General features: G+C 39.4%; 1 protein-coding gene across 1 annotated transcript in view; it reads left to right on the forward strand.

Annotated features, from left to right (window-relative positions):
• The first annotated feature begins 11,931 nt into the window (after positions 1-11,931).
• stac (SH3 and cysteine rich domain) overlaps positions 11,932-27,125 on the forward strand; it is a 30,567-nt gene continuing 15,373 nt past the window's right edge. Inside the window, 7 exon segments of the mRNA XM_034126135.1 lie at positions 11,932-12,364; positions 12,367-12,401; positions 13,653-13,685; positions 15,238-15,565; positions 22,500-22,633; positions 25,834-25,915; positions 26,352-26,458. Coding sequence (XP_033982026.1) covers positions 12,289-12,364; positions 12,367-12,401; positions 13,653-13,685; positions 15,238-15,565; positions 22,500-22,633; positions 25,834-25,915; positions 26,352-26,458 — 795 coding nt within the window. The 5' untranslated portion in view covers positions 11,932-12,288.

Consider the following 27,125-nt stretch of genomic DNA (forward strand, 5'->3'; position numbering starts at 1 on the left):
GATGTTAATGTGCCTTGAAATTGAACAACTGGCTGTATGAAACCTCAGAGACATAACATGAAGTACATTTTCACTTGATCAAACCACGGGGGCCTGCGCTTGTGTCTGTAATTTCGAGGATTATTGTTAACCCACATTTCCATCTCCACTTCCTGTTCATTCCCGAGACGATCCGGCCCCTCAGCGAGTCAGTCTATTTTCTGTTACAGTCCTTGGCCTACTTTGTCCCTCTTTACCTTCAATAATGGACTTTCTACCTGTTTTGAACACAGGGAGATGTCTGTAGAGAGCTAATTTAATAGGGCTCAGTCAGAATTAGGCTCCTATAAATACAGGCCTTTATTTTTAAGTGACATTGGCACATTTTCCTCACTGCATGTCTTTTGAAAACAATTTTAAAGCAGGTTAGTAGGACACGTGAATGGACAGTTACTGATGTTTCCCTGGAGCTTTAGAATTGCCTTTTACAACAACATGACTATTAGTCTTCTGTGAATAATGTGAAAATGGAAAAAAGGATGACTTCATTTTGGTCTGGAGCATAGAATATAAAATAGATCAGGACTAAAGTTGTGTTACTATCCGTAGAGCAACAATGTAAGCATGTTGCTTAAACATTCATCCTTTCTCTGATTGTATCTCTTACTGTGCGTAAACAATTCAAATGGAAACACAATTTAATAGGCTTATTTAGGACTAAAAACACAAACGTTATGCTTGAACTTGATTTCCTTTCTCACAAGTATTTGAGATTAACTTTGGGACTTGCAAGTCATCCACTTTGTCCTACCTGCAGATGTGTGTCTCTCCATTTGTCTCCCGTAGTGTGTCCAGCTTCACACCTACCACATGAGGAGAGAGCTCCAGCCAAGTTTCCACTGACTCAGTGATAAGTGGCAGTGAAGCAGCTAACACGCCAACAGGTGGAGTATCAGTCATACTGACTGGTCAGCGTGGGTCCTCCTCCATCTCCCTGAGCCTCAGAGCTTTTGATCAATGTCTCCTTATGTTGCTGCAAGCTCTTCATAAGGAGAACCGTTTCTGGACACAGAACATTCCCTCCATTATCCTTGATGTTTTCCAAAGTGGCCAAGAGGCGAATAGGTTTCAAGCCCATTTATCACTTTCAGGAACAATACAATCAGACAAATTGCTTTTTGTTTTCCCACTCATGAGAGGTTTTTGAAGTGTTACCTTCAACAGAAACATTGGTTTGATTAATCTGTCGGACCAACCCGTCGAGCACCGCTGCAGCAGGGGGGGGTTATAGAGAAATACAGGGGAGCACAGATCAATATGTCACTCATAGAGCAGGTGTTACAGAAAACATGTCACAGTGGGTATTATTTATGGTCATCCTTCTGGGAGTGACAGGAAATGCCTTCATTCACGGTTAACATTTCAAAGTGCTGCAGTAGCAGTCCCAGTTTAATAATGTTGGAAGCGCAGGGAAATGGACAAAGTGTTATCTTGGAAATACAAATGTGTTTTCCCAACATTACACTTGTAGCTTTTTAGATAGCAGAAAGCAATTGAATCACCAGTGAAATATTGTCAGACAGAATTCTAACCCTTACCCCGAGAAAGAAAACAATTTGAAGGCTTTTTAAGGATTCAATGTTGTTTCATAACAATGACAATGATGAATGCTGATTCACCAATCATCTAAAAGGGATTTCATTTTAGTGGGTATGTATTGAATGTTACACTAATTAACTTGCCTTTAAAAATCTGACTTTTATTTGTATTTGTTTGAATTATATTTGCCATTACCTTCCAAATATGACTTACTGCTAATTAATCAAACAAGTTGCATGGGTCCCAGTGAAGGAGTGCTTTATTTAAAATAAACATGTCCATACACATCCCTGAAATGGTTTTACGTGGCTGGAAACTTGGCAGCATTGCACTGTGACAATATCTATTAATAAACGCATGAAACATTTTAAAATAAAATATGTTTTATTCAACAATCTGTGACATGTGGATTTTTCAACCTTATGTACATCCACTCTGACCGTGTCACAATGTTTACCTAACACATTTAGCTTTCAGGGTTAATTTTTAACACAGGAGTTTAGCAAATAGTTTCCTTTGTGTGGTTATGAAGTTGTAAAATGGTTCTGCATGCAGTTTTAAAGTGAATGGCCTTCAACTTCGGAAAAAGCAGTGGAAATACCAGAGGCAGAGTACACTGTGCATCATGATAAAAACACAAGTCTGTCTTCCTCATTATCCTCATGAAAGCCAAGAGCTACCCTGTTCACCCAAATACTGTCAAATACCTCCTCTTTATTCGACAGAAAAAAACAACGTTTACCAAACAGTAGATATGTAAACTGCTGCAATATGTTTAGTGTTCACAGCTAAATGAGCCTGTGTCTCTCCACAAGCACAACACATTTCAATTGTTTCAGAAATAGCGAGACAATTTCTAGAATGTATAAACAGCTTTTTTGTGTGTTTGTCTGCGTGTTGAGTTTGAGTGTCATCTCCCATGTTGTATCGTAGCAACAACTAGCTAAATGAGTGGATGACAAGGGTCTGGGGGAAGACAGGCGATGCATCTGCTGCTCCCACTGACCCTCCCCCTGTGTCACCCACGCATCCTCCAGCGTCACCAAGACACTAAACTAACACTTATGACTCACAACAGGAACAGCTACACAAGAGCGGCTGCAGCTCCACCCGGTTGTTTCTATTTCTGGGCCTTTGTAGTGTTTATGTCTATAAGTGGGTTGCCCTCTCCCCATGATTGCTTTGTGATGCAAAGTAAATTGTGTCGATAAGTGGAAGTGTTGAGGGCACTTGATGGCAGGAAACACAAGAGTGGTACCTTCTCATCTAACCATCGGTAGGAGAGAGTGGCCAACAATTTTGCTCTGAAATGTCAAAATACAGTATTTTCTGCAAGTGCAAGTAGGATAGGAGAAGTAGTAATTGTACAAAGGAAGTCATTAAGATGTCAATTATGACGAGGGATTACAGATTAACCTGATGGGATCTTCATTAGGACTCCACAGCACCGAAGTATCTGGGCTGTGTTCACATCCATCATTTCACTCTGTTAATTGGAGCAAGTCATCGTCATGGCCTTGTTTCAGACTGCCAGCTTCTTTTTTAATATATGGTAAATTGAGGGAAAGAAAAATTATCGCAGGTTCATGAAATTCCACCCAGGGAAAGCGACACATAGCAAAGATTCCCTTTCTCAGCTCAGAGTCACTTTTGATATTAAATTGATAAGAGCCTAATTGTGAGTCCAGATGGTAGCCCAGTATTATGGCTTGTGTGGTGGCTATTCATAAATGATGCAGTTTCTGTAGGAGAAGATTCAATGACAAAGGCCAAAATACTCTCCAACTACTCTACATACATTTGTGAAACACTATCAAGGCATTTATAGTATTTTTCACTTTCCCAGGAGATTGAATAAACAACTACACAAACTGATAATTCATAGTTTATCTAAACATTTTAACGTTTACGGCCAATTAACACAAATATGACCAAAGATCTTGAGAGCCATGAGCAAAATGTCTCCAGGGCAAGATAAACCTGCTGGAGGGCCCAAGGGAAGAATAGCTACCTTCTTTTGTGAAACACACAACATTTCAGTTTTAAGCTTTAAATATTAACATCCAAATCTGTTGAATGAAATAAACACAATTGCTAGAAGACATCACGGGCCGATGCCCTCTTTGCCTTCGAGGAGCCTTTCTAAATGTTATGTATGGAAGGTGGTGCTTAAAAGGCAGCAACCAGAAATTAAACAACTGGTTCAAGATATGTGATTAAACAGATATGGTTAAAGGGAAAACCAGAATATGAAAAACAGCAGAGTATGTCATCATTAGCGAATTTCCATTTAAGGACTGGTTATGGGTATTGCCTCCCTATTGCATCTGATTGGCAGCACTGAAATAGAGATGTCTTCAGGCACATGATGAGTATCTCCAGAAAAGTGTAAATACGTGTGAATCAAAGGCAGCTGAGAAACAGGCTGCTAACTAGCTCCCTTGTTACCACAGGAGTTGGCATAGCAGCCAGTAGAGCCTGGCTAGCCACGTTTTATGGGGATTAACAGCACGGTTGGATCCCGTCTTCATTAAATCAGATTGTTTGGCTGAACCGACCCGTGGTATAAATAAAACATCTCACTTCAGGCAAACCATGTGAAGAAAAGACTGGTGGTTCTGCATGAATTGCATGTGTGATGAAGTGTGAAGCCATTGATCAAACTTTAGTTAAAATACAACAGTCAGCTGAAGGCTTTTGTTCCAATATTCTCGAAAACAAGAACTAATCCTGTGTAGTTTATTACTCTGTGCAAAAGACCTCCATTGTTCCAAAAGCTTTAATGCACATCAATGTTACACAATGCACACAGGCAGTTAGATCCACAGCATTGAAGCCAATGGGATGGGGGACACAAGTCCTTATTACATTTACTACTGTTTGTGTAGCATTTTTTTAAAGTATTTTTCTTAATAAAACTGTTTGTGAACTGCTTAAAGATTGACATCTTCAGAAATAAACAGGCTGAGAACCCCAGACAGGAAACTCACATCAGAAAGACGGTCTTACAACTTATTTTTCTTCCTTTTATGGGACTTGATAACAATAAAAAAAAAGCCAGAGTTATGTCAGCCCTCTCCTCTAAAATGGTGGCGATGTTATGTTATGTGATGTTAAGTGTTATGAAGCACATTGACTGCCATACTTACATTTAGAAATACAGATAAACAGTGTTGTTTCTCGGGCATACATTTTTTGATTTGTTAACTAATTGATTCATCGAGACAAAATGTTATCTAATAACGAAACAGGACTTACGTGAGACAATGATTCATGAAGCAAATTCCTATTGTGTCATCCAAATAACTCACTGATCTTGATTCTTGAAGGCACTTTAGAAAAACATGTTGAGCCCACAGTTGCCAATGATCTCAATTTACAGTTTACAACATATGTAGAAAACATGTTCAAGAATAAAACTTACAAAGGCAAACCCTCTGTAGCTCTGACATAAGGTCAACCTGCCGGGGATGTGATGCTCTCATCAGGAGGAGGATCAGCTGTGCTGTTTTTAGCCTCTGCTGTCTCATTTGCTGTGAACAGCTGGAGACCAGTCACACATGGGGGGGTCAGCACTGCAGCATCCAGAGCAAATACACTAATGATGGTACGATCCACCAATCTGAACACTCGATTTAATAAGTGTCATGTGAGGGAAATGCTTAACATTTCAGTTCACACCTTTAAAGTGCTAATACATCAGTAAAGACATGCTGAGAAAAAGTTTGTTTAAAAGCCTTTAGTGTTAATATCAACCTGCCACTCATATCTACGTTCGTTCCGAGGGTTTGATGAGATGATCATCACAGACAAACACGAGGGTAGTGTTGATCGTTGTGAACAATCTTTACAATTTGGTAATGCTATTGTTAATCGAACAAATGCAACATCAGTAGAAATGGTTTATTTAAAGGATTTGTTGAAGTTTTGGAATAAAAGAAAATCAGATCATTTAAAAAACATTTTCCACGATTCTATTTTGGCTGTTTTGGCTTTAAATTACATCTCACCATGCAAATGAGCACACACAAAATGGATACGCCATAATATGACTTTTTAACCATACAAACGTTTTTCTCATGTGAAAGCTCTCTCTCTCTCTCTCTCTCTCTCTCTCTCTCTCTCTCTCTCTCTCTCTCTCTCTCTCTCTCTCTCTCTCTCTCTCTCTCTCTCTCTCTCTCCCTGTCTCTCTCCCTCTCACACACACGCACACACACAGCCATATGCATACTCTCTCATTACTTGTCGTGCTCCCTGCAGAGACTATTTCTAGGATGTCTCATAATAAAATGAGCTAATTAGCTTTGGTTCCTAGGGAATCAATTTGCCCATTACTATAAGAATAGAATAGGACGTGTGTGTGTGTGTGTGTGTTTAATGTCAGGCTCTGTCACTGGTAATTGCTAACATTTTCAGGTTTGCTTGGCGCTGAGAATAAAGAGAATGCATTGATGGTGTAGAGTTTTAGATGACAGATGTTAAAGGGCCGCATGTCAACAATTGTATTTACTTTTAGGCCACGTTTACACGGAGACGAAACGGGTTTTATCCGCTACAGTCTCTATCGTCCCCACGAGGCCGTAACGGAACCGCGGAAACGGAGCCCTCAAACGATAACGACTCCCAAGGTGGGTAGATCTGCGGACGAGACGCTCTGGGGGGCCAAACGGCTCCGTGTGTATGTCCTATACGATCATTTCCTGATAACGATGACGTCATAGCCCCGCCTCTCTCCACCTCTGCTGCTCACCCCCGTGTCACCCGCATCATTGCTGATGTGTTTCACCAACAACAACAACAATGGCGGATCACAGGGTTGCTTTCGTGCTCCAGACGCTACTGACCATGCTACAGATGTTAGTGCAAAATCTACAGCTCCTCTACCACAACCATCAGCAACAAGTGGACATGGAGAACTACATGAACTACATGTTGCTAAATCCACCGCGGAGAATAAACAGAAGGGCAACCAGGCAACCATGCTCGGGGGGTCTTCTTCGCTGCTTTTGGTGTATTTTGTGGCGGAAGTACAGCGCCACTTACAGGCCCGGCATATGTACTACATCGTCTCCAGCGGGTCGAGCGGTCTCGTGTGGACGGACACGTTTCTTGAGCCGATTCCATGTGGACGGAAGACTTTTTTGATATCGACTAAGGTTCGTTTTAGTTTTCGTCTCCGTTCGTCTCCGTGTAAACGTGGCCTTATTCTCTATATGCCTCCATTCATTTTCAGTAAATACAATCAAATTAGAGTTTACATTATTTTGCTTCACATATTTGCTCTGAAATTATTCTATTGATAAACCTTTGCAAAAAATGTTTTGCAATGCCTTATGATCCATATTAATTATCCTATATCTGCTGCAAACTTTAAAGTATGGTTTAGCTAAAAGAAGATAAATAATTAGTCTAAAAAGGGGCTAACGGCTAAAAATGATCATTATTATGATGACTACAATCATACGTTAGCTCTACTCCTGCAATGACTGGGATAATGTTGTTTCAAACACATCATGTTTTCTTGGAAACTGACACGAACACCATGTGCGTGTGCAGAAAACTTCACACCAATAGCTGGCTGCCATGTTGAGTCTCCCAGAGTAGCTGAGAACAAACCAGTAAGAGGCAAATATGTGGAGTTTGGAGTGAGACAAAGCTTGAGGGGGGGTTTCATAACCTCATGAGACATAGATGAGCGGATATGACATGGATGGATCAGGCAGTGTTTACAACCAAAAGTAACCTCTTCCAACCCAACTGTTGGGATTTGATTACAGGGATATGTTCATCACACACACATGAACCACTAGCTCAACCTCGTGGAATAATGCTTTGGATCTTGCAAGTGCTGTTATTATAAGAGACACCAACTATGATTTAACAACAAATCATGCTTCCTTTATTTCTCACCCCTGTTTGTTTGTTTTTTCAAAAATAAGGTGTCATATAATATATAGGACAGCATTATAGTTGAGCTTTACCTCTATTAAAGCACGCCTTTTCTTATTTAAACTGCCTTCCCATTTGGGTCCAACTGCCTGCCTTATCACTGACACCTAAAGAGTTCCAGTCAGATAATCTGCAAAAATAAAATCTGAAATAAATCAATGAGGATCAGTTTTTTTGATTGATCTGCGTTGTTGATTATTTGGTCCAGACTGAAATACAGTAACAACTTTTTAATTGATTATGATTACATATTGTACAGAGATTTATGATTTCCAAAGATGACTTTTACTGACTTTGGTAATCCCCTGAATTTTCTTTCTAATGTAAACACTAACAGTCAATAGTCCCATACTGTTTTATGATCAACTACGTACCAAACGACATTCCCATCAACCTTTACTTTGTGTTAAGTACTAATCAGCCAATGTTTTGCAGGCTTAAATATTAAACACATTTTTTTCTTGCAATATCCCTTCATAGTGCTCATACACTTTAACAAATAGCTAGCAGTGAGATGGAAGATGCTGTATCCAGTTTCAGTCCAACCAGCATAAACTCAGACAGCTTGGGATCCTTGTAATCCTCCAAAGGCAGAATTTAGCTGCAGTGACGTGTTTTTGTAACCAATGCAACACATTCATGTGTGAAATCATTACATATGCAGCGAGGTACGCCAACAACCACTTACAACTCTGTGGAATCAACCTGCCAACAGCTTGAAGTATCTGCAGAGAATCGCACACATTCAGCACATTTAAAAATACATATCAACGGGTCTTAAATACACATGCAAACTGAAGTGTGATTCTGAGAAAGTCACGGTTTATTGCGCAAATTACATTGTGGTTTGGTTTCTTTATTTGTTACATATGTGCATTTAAAAAGTATGGTGATGGATCCTTAATTCAGCTTTTGCATAAGTATGCAAATGTAGTGGGTAATACTCAATACCCAAAAAAGTGCAGTGTTCTTGAATGCAGCACAGGGCCTGACTCCTCCCCCAACCACTCCCCTCATTAGGGCAGGTATACAATGCACCTGTTGGCCTTTGTGGTTCCATTTGGCTCTATCTGTCATGGACGGTGGTACAGGTAGGCAGTCTATTTTAAAATGGATAAATTGGTCTCCTTAGTGTCTGCTATGTTATTCCAACTGTATACCAGTGATTGGTTAAACCCCAGACCTGCTGTGGTGAGTGGGCCACAACATCTAAATGAATTGTTTATTCTCATTTTTACCTGTTTTATCCGTTTTTGTAGGTTCACCTGCTGCTGTTTTCGCTTATGGTTTTTGTTTATGTTTTGTGTATAATGGATTTGCTTGGAGTAATTTTGTTTAGCTTTAGCTTCGGTTAGCTTTTAGCCTTTGCTTTGCTGTTGCTTTGCTTTATAGTTTGGCTCACTTCAGTCTCACTTATACCTTCTGTTTTGCTTTTGTATTTTGCTCCTGTTCACAAGGTAATTAAAGCTAACTGGGATCTGTTTGTTTGAATGTTGTCCTTTGCTTTTGTTGGAGCTGAATTTGGACTGGGCGGACATAATGATTAGACATCAAAACAGACCTGCAGAGTTTACGTACATGTGGAATCATCATATTCCCTGAGGAGAGTGAATACAGTTTTTAGAAATGCATGAAAATTACAAGAGCAGGTTATAAAAACAAATCTGAAAAACAGTTTCTGGAACATTTGACTGTGATCCTCTAAGCGGAAATGTCTGCTGGGATGGAATGTACTTTCTGATATAATCTACTAAACATTTCATGTGTATTTTACAAGCTGTCCTCTGGTGGCAGCAGGTAAACAGAGGGAAATGCCTCAAGGTCAGAACAAAGGAAGTTACTCTGATGTCTTTAATAACTAGTCTTAACAGGAAATCTCTCAAATTGTTAAATAACCAGAGCCATGAAATTGCATGACTTAACATTTCCTCGCTGAAACCCTGTTAAACCCCTATCGCTCAGTCTTCCTCCCATCTCTTCACGCCACCCTTCCTCTACCATGGTCCGGAACAATTGGCCCCTCTGGCTTACTGGCGCAACTGGTGGTCATGCATTTGGCTATTTGCGCTGACATGATTCACAGAAACCACAGACACCACATGCTCGAATGCAACATTGACTCATGTTCTGATTGTCTGACTCAACCGGGGGACCGTTGTGCAATCTCCTGGTTATGTGTTGTGGTGAGCTATCGGCGAAAGCAGACCACTTCATCTTGTGGTCTCAAATGTGTTTTCATCTTAACACCATCCTTCCTACACTACACTGAAGAAACAACAAATATATCCTTCTGTCTGAAAGTCACGCAAAGTGGCTAAAATAATTTGGACAACATTTTCAACAGGTAAGCATCACTGCTCAGTAGGCTCAGTAGGTTGGAGAATAGATCCACAATAAAGATCCACTACATGGTGTTTCTGGAGGTTTCAACCCTGAATGCATTATCACTGGATGAGTTTCCTCGGTTATCATAGTTTGATTGACATGCAAACTCAGAAACAAATTCTTAGAGGACTGTAGACATGTCATATTTAATGGCTTCTCAAGAGGTTTGACAAAAGATGCCCAGCTCAAAACTGCTAAATGTATAAGAAATGAAAAATAAAACTAAACAAGCTGCCTTTGCTCATGAAACTCATGTTTAATGGTTATAGTAAGAGGTAAAATGACTTCCATTTGGGATTATTGGATTGTAACACAGGGTTTAGTGGGGGGGTCACCTTGATGTAAATGTTTAGAGCTTTAAGTACAAGGACAGGCAGTAGGCAAACTGCTGAGCCATTGATCTCTCCCTGGACACATTTGAAATGCATTACATTATTTTGGCATAGCATCTCGGCATTGATCCAGAAACCTCTCAGCTGTGGATTAATAACCCCTTATGTTCATGATTTAAACTTAATAAGCACATGACAAACAACCTGTATCTTAAACTCTATTACCCATTTACCGTAGATATAATTATACACAGCATCATCCAGAGAGGTATTAACAGTCATTATGCACAGTTTCTCTGATGCCTGGCTCTAAAACACTAGATGCATCATCTGCCCCTGAAACCTTGTCATTTAGATGGTGTTTTTTGATGATAAATTGTAGAGAGCTTGTTAATCACAAGTGGCTGACCAGTGTTTTTAAATGACACAACCACATTTTTGGCAAACTGTAATCTGACAACATGATAACTAGCCTCACAAAACAAAAGAGCATCATCAGGGGAGGTAGCTGACATTTTGATGAAGGAATCTCCCTCTAAACTCCAGCAGAAAGTGAGCTGGATATGAAGCCTCAGCACCTGGGATGTGTTGGTGTTTGCTTTCCTGTCAGAGTGAGGAGGCTGCAGTCTGGCGCCTGCCTCCTTTCGTCCCATAACTTCAAGGACATCACATCACAGGGGAGCCAGGATGGAGGCAGCGTGATGTATCACTACAGTGAGCCTGACACCTATCCCATCTGAAGCGGCTATAGGACGCCTCATATTTCAGTGTAGAAGTGTCATAATGTTGTTTACTTCCCAAATAATGGCTCATTGATGTGATAATAGTTTATGACAGTGTTGTTTTCTTGGCTGAGTCTTGAATGTATTCTCTTAGAAAAGTGAATTTCAAAGAGACACTTTCCAGCAGGGGCTATCAGGCTTTCTGAGGGGCATAGGCAAACATATTAAAAAAGGGCACAGGATGCATTCGGTGGTTTACAAGCGTGTATAAGTCTTTTAAAGCATATGGCAGCCTAAATGGCACGGTTTACTTAATTTTAAGGCCACACTAGGATATATTACTCATGTTCTATCTACCAAATAGTCATCCAAAGATACATAGTTGTTGAATCAAGAAAAAGAAACACAAAATATGAAGGAATTTAACGTTCTGAGAGGAAAGGTAAGACTGAAATTCAAAAGAAAAGCTAGATATTTGGAAAAAAAAGAATTATTGACTTTCTCTGCAGCGTTAGAGAAGATTGATATGTTATGACAAACAATTACCAGTAGCTGTTTTACTTACTAAAATTGATATCTTCCAACATCATATCATTCCTTTTACAATTCAGTATAATTTATTGAAAAAAATGTTGTTCTTAATTGTGATTCTTAATACTTGGATGGAGTGAAAATCCCTTACCCTTTCAAAAAACTATCATTTGTCTCAGTAACATCCATATCAAGTAGTGGATTTCCCCTTGAAACGCGTGAAACAATTAAGCTACCCTGTTCCTTATCTTTTTTATTTTGCAGTGATTCATTTTGACCATATGGTTGTTTCTCTTTTCCCCTCTGATTGTATCTTCCGTCTACATTTTGGCATGATACAGTCAGTGCTTGTGTAATTTCCCTCGTCCTTCCCGATCTTTCCCTCCCTCTGCTCGCTCTCCGCCCCTCTGAGTACAGGCAGTGTGTTCCGCGCAGCGTGGACACACTTGGAGATGTCTCGGCAGCATTACGCACGACGACACGATACACGCTAGAGCCTCCGTTAGAAGGACAGGACACTTTCAATGCGTAACCGGACTAAGTCTTAACTTTTGTCTCGGAAAGCCCTTTATTTCCAGGCTCCTCATCACGTCTTTCTGATATTTTCCTGCCGGCGGCTGAAACTCGGATCCCCCTTTAACAACAACAGCAGTATTGGGTCTGGATGACTTTCCTCCTCGTGTCCTCGGGTCACTGTGACTGTAGTGGATTGGAAACGATGTAAACAGTTTGGGGAGGAAACAAACTCCGCAGAGCAACAGTTTCTTTTCCAGAGATCCCAAAAAGAGAGGATGATCCCACCGGCCAACATGATTCAGGACGAAAGTGGGGGCAACGAGGAAGATCAGGACCAGATTGAGACACCAAAGCCCCGACAACGGACTCCAGCCAGCAGGAAACCAAGGTAAGACTGTCTGTCCTCTTATTTACTATAACCACCATCCCCCGGGATAGACAGATCTACTGTGGGATCAGCATCAGTCCAAGTCTTATTAATAGAGCAGGGCAAACAAACTTCTTTCAACAGGACAATAAAACGGACTCAACAGGCAGCTAACACAAACCTCATCATGCGTGTAACTTTTTATCATTAACTGGCACGCCGATCTGCCTTTTAAAACACATCCAACAGCCTTAACTGTTTAAATTTAAAGAGGATACCATACCGATGACTTCAAAAATAATCAGCAGCTGCACAAATAGGACAGTAAACACATTTAAAGTGGCACGAAGAGTCACCACAGACTCATGAGGTAAACAGACCTCCTCAGGGTGTTACAGCATCATTCAAATACGATCATGATGTTGTACCTTTAGATATATTAGACTACTTTATAAACACATATGACTTACATAAATAGAGTTTATCTCCAGTTTAGATTCTATAACCTATAACTAATGGGGGTTTATGGTATTAACATTCATTGTTGCTACATAATTGATGATGGTAAGGCTATTTAAAGCCTCATGTCAGCCTACAAATAGGTTCATTGTGTTGTGGTAAAAGAAGCAATGCAATAGTATTATTTGTACACTGTACAGTAAGGGCCATTTGGGTTTGTTCCTTCTACTTGTGGCTGATTTAGGAAAGTAGGCTGTGTGATAGATATCCACAGCTGCCTCAGGCGTTTTGACATCTATTTGGGTCACATGATGCCCAGACTACTACAATTAGCATTCAAATATTGGACTAGTCATCATGTTAGTGGATGGCTATCAGCTCCCCTCTGCTGTCCCCAAAACGCCTGCACAGGACAGATGAGATGTATAAGTCTCTTCATTATTTTCCATCAGTTTGTGAACGGAAACTGTTTTTTGGTGGTGTTTTAACCGGAATCATAGACATGCTTTCCTCTTTGACTATTGTGTCTCTTAAAGCGTGTGCATGTGAGCTCTTTATTTGGCACAGCTGGTCACATTTTAAAAGAGTTCTTCTTCCTGGCTGACAACATTGCACATAAAGCTTCTGCCAAACCATAAAACTTCTTCTAACATCCAACGGTAGTAGAACATCGGAAAGACAAACAAAAGTGAGAGAGGAAAATGTTGAGTCTTCCTTACATGCAGTACAAGTAGAACGAGTTCCACTATAAGCTGAAAACGTTTTCTACCTTTTTAAGTGAAGCTCTGTTTGTGTTTTGATTCTTCCTTAAAGAATACTGTGAGGCCTGAACATCAGAAGCGCAAGGTGAGCCTCCACTCTTGTGTAAACTGTAGCGATCTGCTGATTTAGTCCATCATATCTGCATGTACATAAAGATAAAAGTTGTTTTGCGTTACAACTTTTCCTGCTTTATAAAATGGATCACCTAGTGACGTTAATGCCACATAAGATTTAGTTCACCATAGAGGGCAATCTTTGTTTATAGGCTGCATCAGTTAATGAGTTTATTTTAAATGATCTTAATGATCTTAAGCCATAACTGGAATTTTATTTATTTTTATTATTATTTATTATTTAAAACATTTCTATCTATATTATTTTTCATAACCCATTCCAGCCCTTATTAACCATTCCTGCTTTTTGATAAATCACAGCTTATAGATTTGAGGACATCAATCACAGCATGAGTTCCTTGATGCATGTTCACTTTTCTGATTTAGAGAGGTCTTTTATTTATTACATCTTCATGTAAGGAACGATGTGTAGTATCCTTTCCATCACATCTTTTCTAAAAAACTACAATGTATGCAGAATTCCAACCTCAGGAAAGGTGATGAACAATTTAATTTAATTTATGCCTGACCACAGTTTTCCTTTTCAGGGTGTGTGAGAGAGGTTACAGTGTGTGTGCTTTATGTTCATGTCTGATGTGCATTCCTGTGTGGGCGGTAATGGTAGAGAAAGAAATTGATTGTTTCCTGACCCGTTGAATTATTGATCTTCACCACACCAAAGCTGCAATGGGAAGCTCTCTAAACAATGTGTTCAGGCTTGTAAGTCAACAATAATGCAATAACAATGGCAGTTTTCAATTAATTGTATTGTAGTTGAAGTCTGCGATGGAATATGAGTAATCTCGGCTCAGAATCAGTTGATGTAAACTGTCTGTGTGTGCAAAGCTAATACTTTAAAACAAACGGTTTAACCCTTCTGCACACCACAGCGAAACCTCACCTGTTTATCTGTTTAGTTATACATTTAGGCCTGTTCTGTGTGCTAGGGTATGATGTGCTTAAATAATATGTTTCTGCAATGAGAGACTTGCAGCTGCACCATCCAGAAATCATAACCATAAAATCTCATTAGAGGAGCTTAAAGATTCTTTATTGCGTGTTTAAGCCTAGAATTAAATGGGTTTCACAGAGGAGGAAGATCACACTGGGAGGTTAAATGAGGAGTTGTCAGTGTGGAGTGTTATGAATTGTGTTACTGTCATAAAGGGCCCTAAGGAGATTAATGAAGGCTGCTGCCAGATATGAAAGCACAGTGTGAGAGGAAAAGTGTTGATATGATGCATTGCTCTAACCAGAATATCACATTACCTTCCAGGTAGGAAACATTGAAGGTTTTCCACTCAGAAGTGATAAGTTGCCCCTCGCAGTAGTCTTTTATCGGCCATCAGACACTGAGAAATTTGCCTGGAGGTTTTACAGACTCAGTTTGTAATCTATTAGGGTTATTATAGAAATGGATTTGCTTCACTCAGTTCTGCAGAATTCTTCTCTCTCCTCATTTATACTCTGTCTTTTTCTCTTCCTCGCTCCATTTGTATTGACATTTTTTCTCTTTTTTTCAGCTGCAGAGACTAAAACGCTCCTTGTCCTTCAAGACCAAGACCATGCGCAGCAAGAGCGCGGACAACTTCTTCAGAAACAGCAACGACAACAAGACGGAGCTGCTCTCAGACGTGAGCAGCAGCACGGGACATCTCTGCAACATGGCCCCGCCGCACACCACCCACCTGCCCATCCCCCCCGTCCCTCCAGCCATCCCCTCCGCTCCCCCCCCCAACTCACAGTCCCAGATACGCAACCCGCTGCAGGTAGACTCGGCAGGACACTGCTTCATGGAGCACATCTTCAAGAAGCCCACGTTCTGTGACGTCTGCAACCACATGATCGTAGGTATGGTTACACCGCCTCCCTCCTTCATTAGTGGAAGCAGAGTATCTAGCTGAGATCGTAGGAGAAAAAAAATCCTGCACATCATCAGATGAACTTTGCAATCAAAGCATTGAGAATAACCTTTTCTTAATGAGGCCTTCATCAGATAACCTGATTAAGTTATACATAAAAAGGCTCTAACATCAGAATTACAATTAGAGAGTTATAAATATGCAATAATATGCACATACGGTTTGGACACAGAGGTTATTTTCTCCTAAAGTGCCAACCTTGGTTTTTTATCATCCTTAAAACATTTTGAACACAGAAGCCATATTCATAAAAACACTAATTAAGGCACCTGATACAGAGCATCCATCTCGACCAACAGACTTGGGACCATAGTGTCTCCATCCTTTTCTTTTTGGCACGCTGAGCCAGGTTCCTCCATCTGTCGGCCGAGGTGTCAGATAGCCAGCTGCTCTACCTGTTCTCCCCCTGCCAGATGTTCTGTTTTCTCTGGCTGCCCCCCCTCCTTGTTAACTATCGGTTCAGAGGGACCACTAGGACTTTGTGTCTCAGGGCATCTGCTGATTGATAATGATAGCTGCTCCCCGAACCATCTGCCCAACTAGCCCCTGATACCACAGCAGATAGGACGACAGACCAGTGACAATGTGGGCAGGTTGAAAAATAAATGAATATATATCACTGTATCAGTGTGCCAACAGTCTTTGCTTTTCGTTGCATAATTGAAACAATCTAGTTGTTGTCAGACTAATGGGGTGTTGCCTGTGTGGGGTTTCCAGTGGCTGAGGCCTTGAATGGATAATGATAGTGAAAGGATGATGTAAGGTCCTGTGAAAGGTGCTGATCCCTCTGGTCCAATCGTGAAGGAAGATGCGGCCTTCTTCTTAATTTGTCCTGTTTTAATTTGAACATACTATCTTGCATGTGTGTGTTCATGGTGCTGTCATAGTCCGACTCTTGACATCCAGAATCAAGGGCGGCTCACAAGAGACAGAGAGACACATAGTTGTGTTAAAAGGTACTTAAACTGTACAAGTACAAGCAAACTGTGATTAATTCATCCTAATGGCAATTCATTAGAAAGCTTATGGAGTTGAAGAAGTACAAGTGTATTATAATTATAATAAGGTTCTCCGAAGTGAAATGCTTCTTGTAAGTGTACAGCAGACTAAATATAAATATAGGAATAAATATAAATGTGTTAATTTGTCAGTTTAATGGTGTAGATAAAAACCCCAAATAACTTTACATATTCACCACCTTAAACTTAAATAATTACAATGATAATATATAATTGGAAATGGAAAGGACATGTTGATCCTTAAATGGATTAACACTTATTTTAACTCAAGGTTTAATCTTCATCAATGTTACTGTTTCAATATTTATAATACACCCTATATACAGCCACATATGTAGATTAATAGCAGAATGGTAATATAGCAAAAGATAGCCTGGAACATTAAACACCCACCTTTTTTTCCTGAAGGAGGATCCCTTATTATATGAAAGCCTGTGCAAATTAAACACGTCATCCGTAATAGAAATGGCTGAATCATATTATAGTGCTCACTGACTCATTTATAAGGTTTACTAGATGAAATAGAGCCAAGCTAGATTAGTACATCTTTAATAGAGCAAAAACATATTACCATTTTTCTGGTAGGCGTTCATCTTTGTTTTGAAACCCCTTAGTAGAGAGACTAGCTTATACATGGTGTTCAGTTGAACAGTTGCTATTCAACATTAGGAAAATAAAGAATGTATAGGGATAATCTTAATGTTATGATTAAGAAGAGAATCACTGTCAGTCACTCTGCTTTGTCACAAGAGGAGTCCCCTTTTGTGTATCTAGAAATGTACTCAAAACCAGTATAAAGAAGAGAGGTAAAGCCAGTATACACCCACAGTCCATCACACAGGTGTTTTCAGTTTGCCTGATTAGATCTCGTGCTTGATTGACATCTCCCTCTCTTCCTCCTGTTAGATTTGTTACATCTGTAAGGGGCGGGACATCGATGCTGTTATCTTTATTATTAGCTTATAAAAGAGTTAAGCGTAGCTCCATTTAATTTCTAGTCTAATCAGCCAGGTTTATTGAAAACACCTTTGTGGGTGGGCTGAGCCTTAAACCCAGATGTGCCCTTAATGTGATATAATTAGGAGAAAATCACCCAAAAAGTGAAGATTGTTCAGAAATCTTATATGGAGAAGTATGTTACAGTACAACTTTTACATTTTGCCATCACATGAAATATAGACTTATATCATTTTTGTAGAATCAGAAAAACACAAATTGTGTTTTGTGCTAAATATCCAGATATAGATATTTGTTGCACTGCACTGATCTGTACATCTATGATATTGAGTTCATAGATACCAACAAAGATTTTAAATATTTTAAATAAAGCATACAGTAGCATACTTAGTGTAGACTTAGTGCATATTGGATTACTTGTGTCCAAAGGTTAAATATAGTATGACAAGAAAAACTCACAGGTAAATAGTTTGTGTCTTTAGATTTGTTTTTAGGCAAGCTCAGAGAAGACTTGTTTTTAAAAATACAGTTTCAGTAACAAAGAAGTGTCTTTGGTTTGCATGTTCTACCACTTCTTCCCGTATTTATTCCAAGGTGACCTCGCTATTTTTGTGTCTCCATCCAATGTAGTTTTCCTAATCATTACACGGGTTAAATGCTATGTTCAGTGTGCAGCCTTTTGTCCATGAAAGCTAGTGTTTTGTTTTTAGGCTCACAATGAGTTAGGTCCACTGGTATATAAAACTGCTCTGATCGAATACAGCCTTATGCTGAGATATTGATCTTGCAGAAAAAAGCTTATTAAATCAACGTCGACATGAGTGAACGGGATAGTTACTTGTGCCTGATGGAGCATCAAAATAATTTACTGCGAAGGCTTAAAAAATGTATTTATAGATTTTAGGTTATAAAGTAGTAACACATTCCAAACAAGGAGCTGGTTGAACAATACTTGTGCAGTAAACTTTCTAAAAGTACATACTGTCTGAGAGTAATACGCAGATGAACATTTCGGATATTATTTTTGAACATTTATTAGAACAAGTTCCTTGACAGTGAGTCTCACACAACATGGTACAGTTACAATATAATACAGTTATATATAAATAAATGTATTATATAATCAAGAAATACAACATAAAAAATCCATTATCAGTACAAAAGTAAAAGACATACAGAGAGTCCAATTAAATACCTTATAAAAAGTGACCATTTCTCGAAATACACTTCCATCTTGAGTTGTAGTTTCGCTTTTATATTTTCCATACAGTGTACAAGTCTTTGTGTCCATTGGTCCAAGGTAGGGTTTAAGCCAGTTTATTGTAATTCTTTTATTGGCTATTAAAGATGGGGTAGGTCATTTTGGAGAAACCAGCTCGAGTGCGCTAGAATTAGAAAATACACAGACGGAAAAAATCTGCCACTTCCTTACAGAGCCCCTCCTCCAACACACACGAACGCGCACATGACCAATGAGGGCACGAGATAAGTTTGTGCACAGATGGAAGGCTGACAGGCAGGTAGGCCATCCAGTTATTTTATTTTGAAAAAGTTTTATGGATTTTTTGTCAAAGCACTTAAGATATTCATTGCTATCGGGATGTTAAGAGCATTCCATGGAATATAACAAGTGTATCTCAAGCCGGTTTCTCAAACTTACCTACCCCACCTTTAATACCAGAACTCTGAACATATACATTTTGTCCTTCAAAATCTCTGATATTTTTAAATTACAAAAAATCACCTGTCGGTCAATAATTACTGATATACTTCATACACTTTAAGGGGTTAGGCAGTAATATACTTACAAGATGCTTCAAATGCCTCAAAGCAAGGCATCTACATTCCTGGATTAATTAATAAGACGAGTTGATATCTTCCATGAAGGACAGTAATCTCACTTGAATAACGTGCATGAATCTGTGCTAGGAAATCCCTGAGATGACAGGTTTGTTTGACTGCAGAGAAATTAATCTGTGGTCAGAGATTGGGTTGTAGACAGATATGAATGTGATGCTAAGTGAGGCTTTACTTCTTCTCCCTGCATTAACACATATCAGACACACACACATATGCTGTGTAAGAAGTGTGTACTAGTATTCAACATTCTAGACAGATTTAGTTTTAAGATGAGGACATCGTTTTTGTTCAGTGTCGACAGCCTTTCCAATGACTGTTTGAGAAACTAATTAAATCTGCAAATAAACCAAAGAAAGCTGCCCCGGTCACTGTTTTCGCAGAGCTTATGAAGATCAGGAGGTGGAGGAGTTATTGTCACGATGAAGGTTATTTGTAGGAAATCAGGAGGCGTGAAGTAACATCAGTGGCTTAATGGATCAATGTTGGGCTATTGTAAAGAGGGTGTGCAGTGAGAGAGACGCTGTGGGGAGGAAGAGTGGGAAATTGAGGGGGGGGGGGGAAGAAGAAGACTGTGTGGGAAAAAAAGAATTAGAGACAAGATGGAGAAGGTATGTACAATCTGGCAGGACCTCTGCAGCATAAATGAAGTATGGGCTTTAAAAGCAGAGTAGCCAAGTAAGAGCAAATGCCAGAGAGAGCAGCGCTGTGACTCTCTTTCTCTGCAGCTGCACTACTTTAAGGACCCTCTCTGAGCCTGGAGGAAAACGTAACTAAACACACACACTTACGTCATTACCCAGCCATTACTGAAGGTGGACAATGTCAGCAACTTGTGAAACACTGTGGTTTGTTACCTTATTAGCTGTTATGAGTTAACATGGAGGCGTCTCATTATTCCTCCATGTTGGAACGACCCAAACAAGCCAATCAACAACTCCTTGTCAAGAGCTTCTTCATTTGCTTCCTGTCCCTGAGCATCCAGAAAGACGGACAGGAAGTCAATCCAGGGTTTCCTAAAGATGCCAGAGAGAACATTTTACTGAAATGGCGGAGAAAGAAACTCCAAGTGTTCGTTAAACATCATCAGTTGACCTTTAATAGTGTGACCGGAAAATTGGTGCAGGTTGTACTTATTGCTCGTACTGTTTTTGTTGTGTTGTTGTGGTGATATGCAGCTGATCCATGTGAGGTTCAGTCTGGGATCACATTTCTCGCGGTTTCTGTCTCAGGTTAACTAACTCCGGCAGCTCTGCAGCAGGGAGGCTCACCCGGGCGACACCAGAGATTTAAATGGTAGAGGTAGAGAGAGACAGATAGAGTTTTCCACCCATTACTGAGATCTTGTCACTGCTGCCCACCTCCAGATACTAGCTGTGACACCAGTTCACATAACAGCACAGATTTATTTTCCTCTGTGTTGGCTCAGTAAACTACACAAGGGGCTTTGTACCTTAGGTTGCCTGGACAGTCTGTTGTGTTTTTTCTTGTGTTTTCTGCTCGGTTACATCTTTACAGTGTTCTTGCTCAATGACCCTCTTAACCCTGCTCGTCAAACTGAGAAAGTATTTTCTTGCTTCAATGCCCATTCACTCACATCACATCATGGACAAAGTTGACAACCTTTCAGTGATGAAATGTATATTCTCCCTGCACTCTCACAAACACTGAATGAGATCAATGAATCCTTATGTCCATATTTGTGTACACACGCATGCAGACAGTATACCAGAGCAGGGCTCATTGATTGATCAATAAAGAGCTGGAGGTGCATAGCTGCCGGACTGTAACTAATAACTGCACTGGGACTCTCAGTACTGTACAGTAGTAACACTGTCCTCTCCTGCAAACGACCATCAAACGATAAACTGCTGGCTACAAGTGGTCTTTTTTGTCCTATAATCGTGTAACATAAATATAAATAGTCTATGATAATTTTTAGTAACCCCTCTCTCCTTATATGATTTTGTGGGGATGTATAATTTGACAGTTTTTATTTGTGTGTCGTAAACCTGGATGCTTTGGATTATGAAATGATATATGATTATCTTTTTTGTGTACAGCCAACCCCAATTATCATTATTTGTAATGGCCCTGAGCAGGGATATAGTCTTCAATGTTTCATGGTCAAAACTGTAGTTTCACAATGTTTTAGTGAGCCTATGTGTCATTTAAACTGCCAATACCTTTTAAAGAGTAAACTTGAGCTACGTGACTTTTAATTCTGGTGACAAACGTATTTTAATTAAATCTGTAAGATGAACAGTGAAAGTTTGATTCCCTGCGGTGACATTGCACTTCACTTTCACTCCTCAAACATGCCAACTTACACATACCTACCTACTGTATGCAGTTCTTTCTCTTTGGTTGTATGTCTTTCTCACAAACACACACAATAACAGAGCCCCAGCCCAGTGATCCCTTTAAAGACAACTTTGATACCATCTGATGATGTTGACATGTGATTTACTTTATTCTATGCCTTCACCTTTCTCTACAATCTCCACTCTGAACAAGACTATCTTTCTCATTAGTATTACTTTATTTTTCTCTCTCTGCATATTCATTTGTTCCTCATTCACACACCTCTGCACACACACAAATATGTTTGCAGTAAAGTCAGATTAATCTTCATTTATTGTAGCGACTGTGAGTCAGGTAGGTAAAACTGCACACAGGCAGCAATTTAAAAAGTGTTCTCATGGGGCAGATACCACTGGCTCAGTCACAGTCTGTTTTGTTAAAATGGTTTTGCTAAAATTGCACATCACGTTTGCTAAAAGTATCACTGTTAGAATATTCCACATGTCTCTTCCCAGTTTTCCCCTAGTGCACCCCGGGAAAAACTCCAGAAATTCTAAGCTTGCAACAAGTGTGACGATGAATACATGAATGTGAAGGACTTCTGAACAACATTTTCCATGCCTCTGCCTTTCTGTGTGTGATTTACTGTTCACTTAGGAGCCCCATTCGAGTCCAGCTCCTGACAGATCCTGTCTTAACCTCTTAAACCTTTTGTGTGTGCATCAGGTACAACAGCCAAGCATGTGGTGTTCCTGGCGGGAAACACAGCAAAGCACGGCCTCCGCTGCAAAGCCTGCAAGATGAGCCTCCACCACAAGTGTGAAAACGGAGTGGGACAGCAGCGCTGCATGGGCAAACTGGTGAGATGCATGACACAGAAAAGTAAAAGACACCAAGTCACAATGTACCACTTTTGCCACTTTACTGTCAACAGTTTGGGAGACTCTGAGCTTTTAGTTACTGATGTCATTTTGACAGAAACCAAAACAGACATATTATAATTGGCCGTGTGTCTTTCCCACCAGAATGTGCTTATTCAGAAATCTCACTTTGTGTGAGCTTGCTGGTACATCTGTGACCACTGTCTATCCTCTTCGCTGATCATCGTTATATCATCACTCTGAGTCTTAAATAATATCAACGAAGCAAAATAACTGCTGACGTCCGTTAAGTTCTGCTGCCAGCATTAGACCAATAAAACAGGATCAATCACCCAAAAGCAGTTTTATAACAGCCATTGAAGAGTTCACACGTAACAGTTTTATGATATGTTTGGCATTTCACAATCTCACCTTTGCCTTGATGTCTGTAAGTAATGTATGTAAGTCAAGCCTTGGTCGTCAAATTAGGGGTTGTAAAATAATTTTTGGAATATTTATCACATCATTTATTCAACTTGAGCCTTTACATTTTCTATAAGACACAATGAGATTCTAGTTCAATATCACAACAATGTGGAAGTTGGCGGTATTTATCAGTGATCAACTATTTGGTTTCAAACATGCTGAAAGCTGCCTTTGATTTGTCCCTGAAAAGCTGATCAGAGAAAAGGTTAACATCATTCACCTTTCCTGCAATGTTATCTAATAAAATGCATCTACGCTGATATAATTCCAGCAATTTACTTCCCTGAGTTGTTTGATATTAATTACTCTGTTAATGAGCAATAAACGTGAGCAAAAACAGAGGCAAACTGTTTGGATAGAGATATAGGTTGAATTTAAATGTGCCTACTTGTTGACATAAAGAACTAGAGCAAAACTGCCTCATGAAATATTTGATTTAATAGTTGGTACAGTCAATACGTCAGCTTTTCAGTGCTGTTACATCACAAGTCAGAGGCATTGACCCTGTACTATAATAACCTCACAACTGTAAAACCACACACTCGTACCAGCATAGTTATTATAATCAAGTGATATGTTATTATATAAGTGATTTAAAGCTCTAATGTGATCACTCATCATCTGTGAACCTGCATTAAAAGGCGAACCAGGCGTTGGTCTGTGAGTGTGTTTTTACTGGAGAGGACTCAGTTACACCAGCATAAGCCAAAGCACCAACAAAAAAAAATCATTGCTTTCACTTCCATTGCCGTGGAGCAAACTGGCAGTGAGGAGTGGACTGGGACTCTTTAGTCATCCGCACTCATCCCACACGGAGAAGAAAGGGAGTGTAACACTGTCAGATCAAATTAAGTGTGATTTCATACCTTTCATCCTCTGTTCCCCACAGTATTTGGCTAATCCCTTCCCTACAATTTAACTGGAATCATTTGAGGCGATTTGGAATAAGCAAATGTCAATCAGCAAGAATAAAGTACGTCATATGGAAATTATATAGAGGGAATAGTCACAGTACAGGCAGTCTTTTTCCCTTCCTGTTGTGATGTCTTTCCACTAGATGCTTAAGGGATGAGGCATTTAGATATGATCGACTCTCAGGAGTGGAAAATGAGGTTGAGAGATCAAGCATAAAAAAGGAAGTTTTCCCAGTGGAGCACGGCTCTAATTTCGACTTATTCTAAACTTGGACACTTCAGCAGCCATGCTTGTTTCTCTTGGCTTGAGAAAAGTTTAGCAAAGAAGTCAAGTTACCTCATGCTCTGAATCTTTATTAACCATGAAACCAGTGTGTCGCTTTTCTTTCATGGAGTTCCTTACTGATACAGTCACAATTAATTCATATCAAATGTAGTTTTAAAATAAATGTAGTATTCAACAGCTCTTGTGTGTCAACAATTTGGTAACGCAACCTTCCTGAACTTCACCTTCAGCTTCGTCAAACTCATAATTTTCCCCTGTTTTTATTGTTGTGTATACAGATTATTTTCTAATAAGAAAGGCGTCTATGACTTTTTTCAAGATCTCCCTAGAATCAGTTTTCGAGATGGGCTTTCAAGCTCAAGGCTGGCTTATTTCTGTGTTTCACATCAGAAGTGTCAAAAGAATTATTCATGACAACTGATGATTAGCAATGAATATTTTACCACCTGCCACTTGAATACATAAAATGTAAACAAACTGAAAAAAGGCAGTCCTGTGAGATGTAGGTGTCCAACACTAATGCTCACATCCACTCAAGAATAAATGGATGAAAATGAAATCACAAAGAGAAAAAAACCCTGAACATACAGTATATACATTAATCATTACCCAGTGTGCTCAAATCTTATTGAACGAAAATATTTCCATTGTCTTTCTTGGATTTCAAACTGTTGGGTAGTATTTACTGGATGGATAATGGATATATAAATGATAAATGTTTGACTGCCTTTGGAGATTGGATGAGGACGTGACAGGCAGATAAATGATGACCATGAATTTCTGAAATGTTTTTCTAGTCAGGTTCATTTCGGTGGTCAACTTGACATATGACACATAGTCTTCTCTTGCATTTTCAACTCTGTTTGTCATAAATATACAACTAAAACTTAAATTCAAGGTTTTGCAGATGGATGTAATTCTCAAGTTGTGTTCACAGGCAGCTAGAGACACCATGCTATTGGTGCAATGTTTTTTACTGATATGTAAAGTAATGCAATAATCATTTAAATGACTGTCTGTTTGTTATCAAAATTGGTTCATAAGTATTCGAAATGCTGTATACTTATATTATTCAATTATACTTTTTAAAATATTCTCTTCTAATCATTGAAAACAGTTTAGAAATATACATTAAATTACTCAATACATATTTTATTTCAGTAACCTACCTACTGATCCTAAACCAATTTGGATTTATGAATTAATTAGTCATTATAAATTGCTGTGGATTAAGTCACCATGTTATTTTATATTAGTATTTCTTTAAAGAGATATTTTAGGTATTGATTGTTTCTCAGTCTGCAGTGAAAAACAGTTGCTTTGACTCATCTCTACAGTGACGTCTGACATTCAGTGCGGCAGAGCTTTATCTCCGTCAGATGTTCTCACAAACGACAGCAGAGTTACGTGCAGTATTTCAGTGTCAGGCCGCTGAGCTGCCTGCGGAGCTGCATATTGATTTGTCTTTAATGTCTGTCGCCTGTCTCTCTCTTTTTTCCGTTTCTGTGTTTCAGCCAAAAGGCTTTCGGCGGTACTACAGCTCTCCATTACTGATCCAGGAACAGTATGGCTGCATCAAAGAAGTCATGCCCATCGGTGAGCAGCTTAAATCTCCATGATACATTCACATGCTGTAAAGCAAAAATACTTTTCTCAACTCTTTTGGAGCCATTTTTGCACTTGCTGTTTTAAAGATTTTCTAACTTGTTTTGAAAGAATTGTAAATCACAACAATCAATTAAATGTATTATGTCAACAAATTTCACATAACTGTATTAGGGTAGTTGAAAGTGAGTTGAAATAATATATCAAATATTAGGCTCATCTTGTGTCTGAAATGTGCTATATAAATAAACTAACCTTAACTTAATATGTTTGGTTTCAACTAACCCAATACAGTAATGTAACATTTGTTGACATAATACATTTAATTAAAGTCAACGTTTCAGTTTTTTAGTGCACCTCATAGCTAATCAGAAAGCTTAACATTTGTTTGCCATTAGCTCTAATGTTGTCTTATTATTTTCTAAAGCCTGTGGAAACAAAGTGGACCCTGTGTACGAGGCCTTGAGGTTTGGCACGTCGCTGGCACAAAAAGCCAAGAGGCCCAGTGGCTCTGAGTCTCCTCAAAGAAACTCGGTAAGAAAAAGGATCATTCATCATGTTAGTGTATTTTCTTAACGGTGTCAAACAAACAATACAGATCACTAACACTTCCATTTTTATTTAAGTTCAAACCCAATGTACATACAGTTCAGTTAAGGTAATGTATCGTTCTATATATTTTCTTCTCACTGCGACAGACATACTGTTACTGATTGTCTGAATAGATACTGCCCCTGCAGGGCTGTAAACACTACCAATAAAGGCATTCTGGTCCAGGCACTGATGAAGGGAGATGTGGGTGCAAAGGCTCATGTTACAGCTCTGAAGATGGCCTGGATGATTGTAGCGTACGGCTACACTCTCCAGCCTCCTCTCATCTCTGTAATACACAAGGAACTCTGTTTTTCATTGCTTATCACTTTTTAGTGTAAGCTCAAATGTCTGGATACGTGCCTCCGTAAGATGACATCTGAAAGCTGTTGGCCATCCTGTCCTGTCCACTGCAGCTGTTAGTGAATGTGTGTGTGTGTGTGTGTGTGTGTGTGTGTGTGTGTGCAGGCTCTCAGAGACAATGTGATCTCCACAGGGGTTATGATAATAGTTTCCAAATGCGGACTAGGAAACAGCATGTTTGCTACATGACAGTTTTCTCGCAGTTGGCGGGTTACTCTGTGAAAGTGGATTCATTTTTAGCTAGTTT

This window comes from Trematomus bernacchii, unplaced genomic scaffold (assembly GCF_902827165.1).
Source record: "Trematomus bernacchii unplaced genomic scaffold, fTreBer1.1, whole genome shotgun sequence".
NCBI classification, from domain to species: Eukaryota; Metazoa; Chordata; class Actinopteri; order Perciformes; family Nototheniidae; genus Trematomus; species Trematomus bernacchii.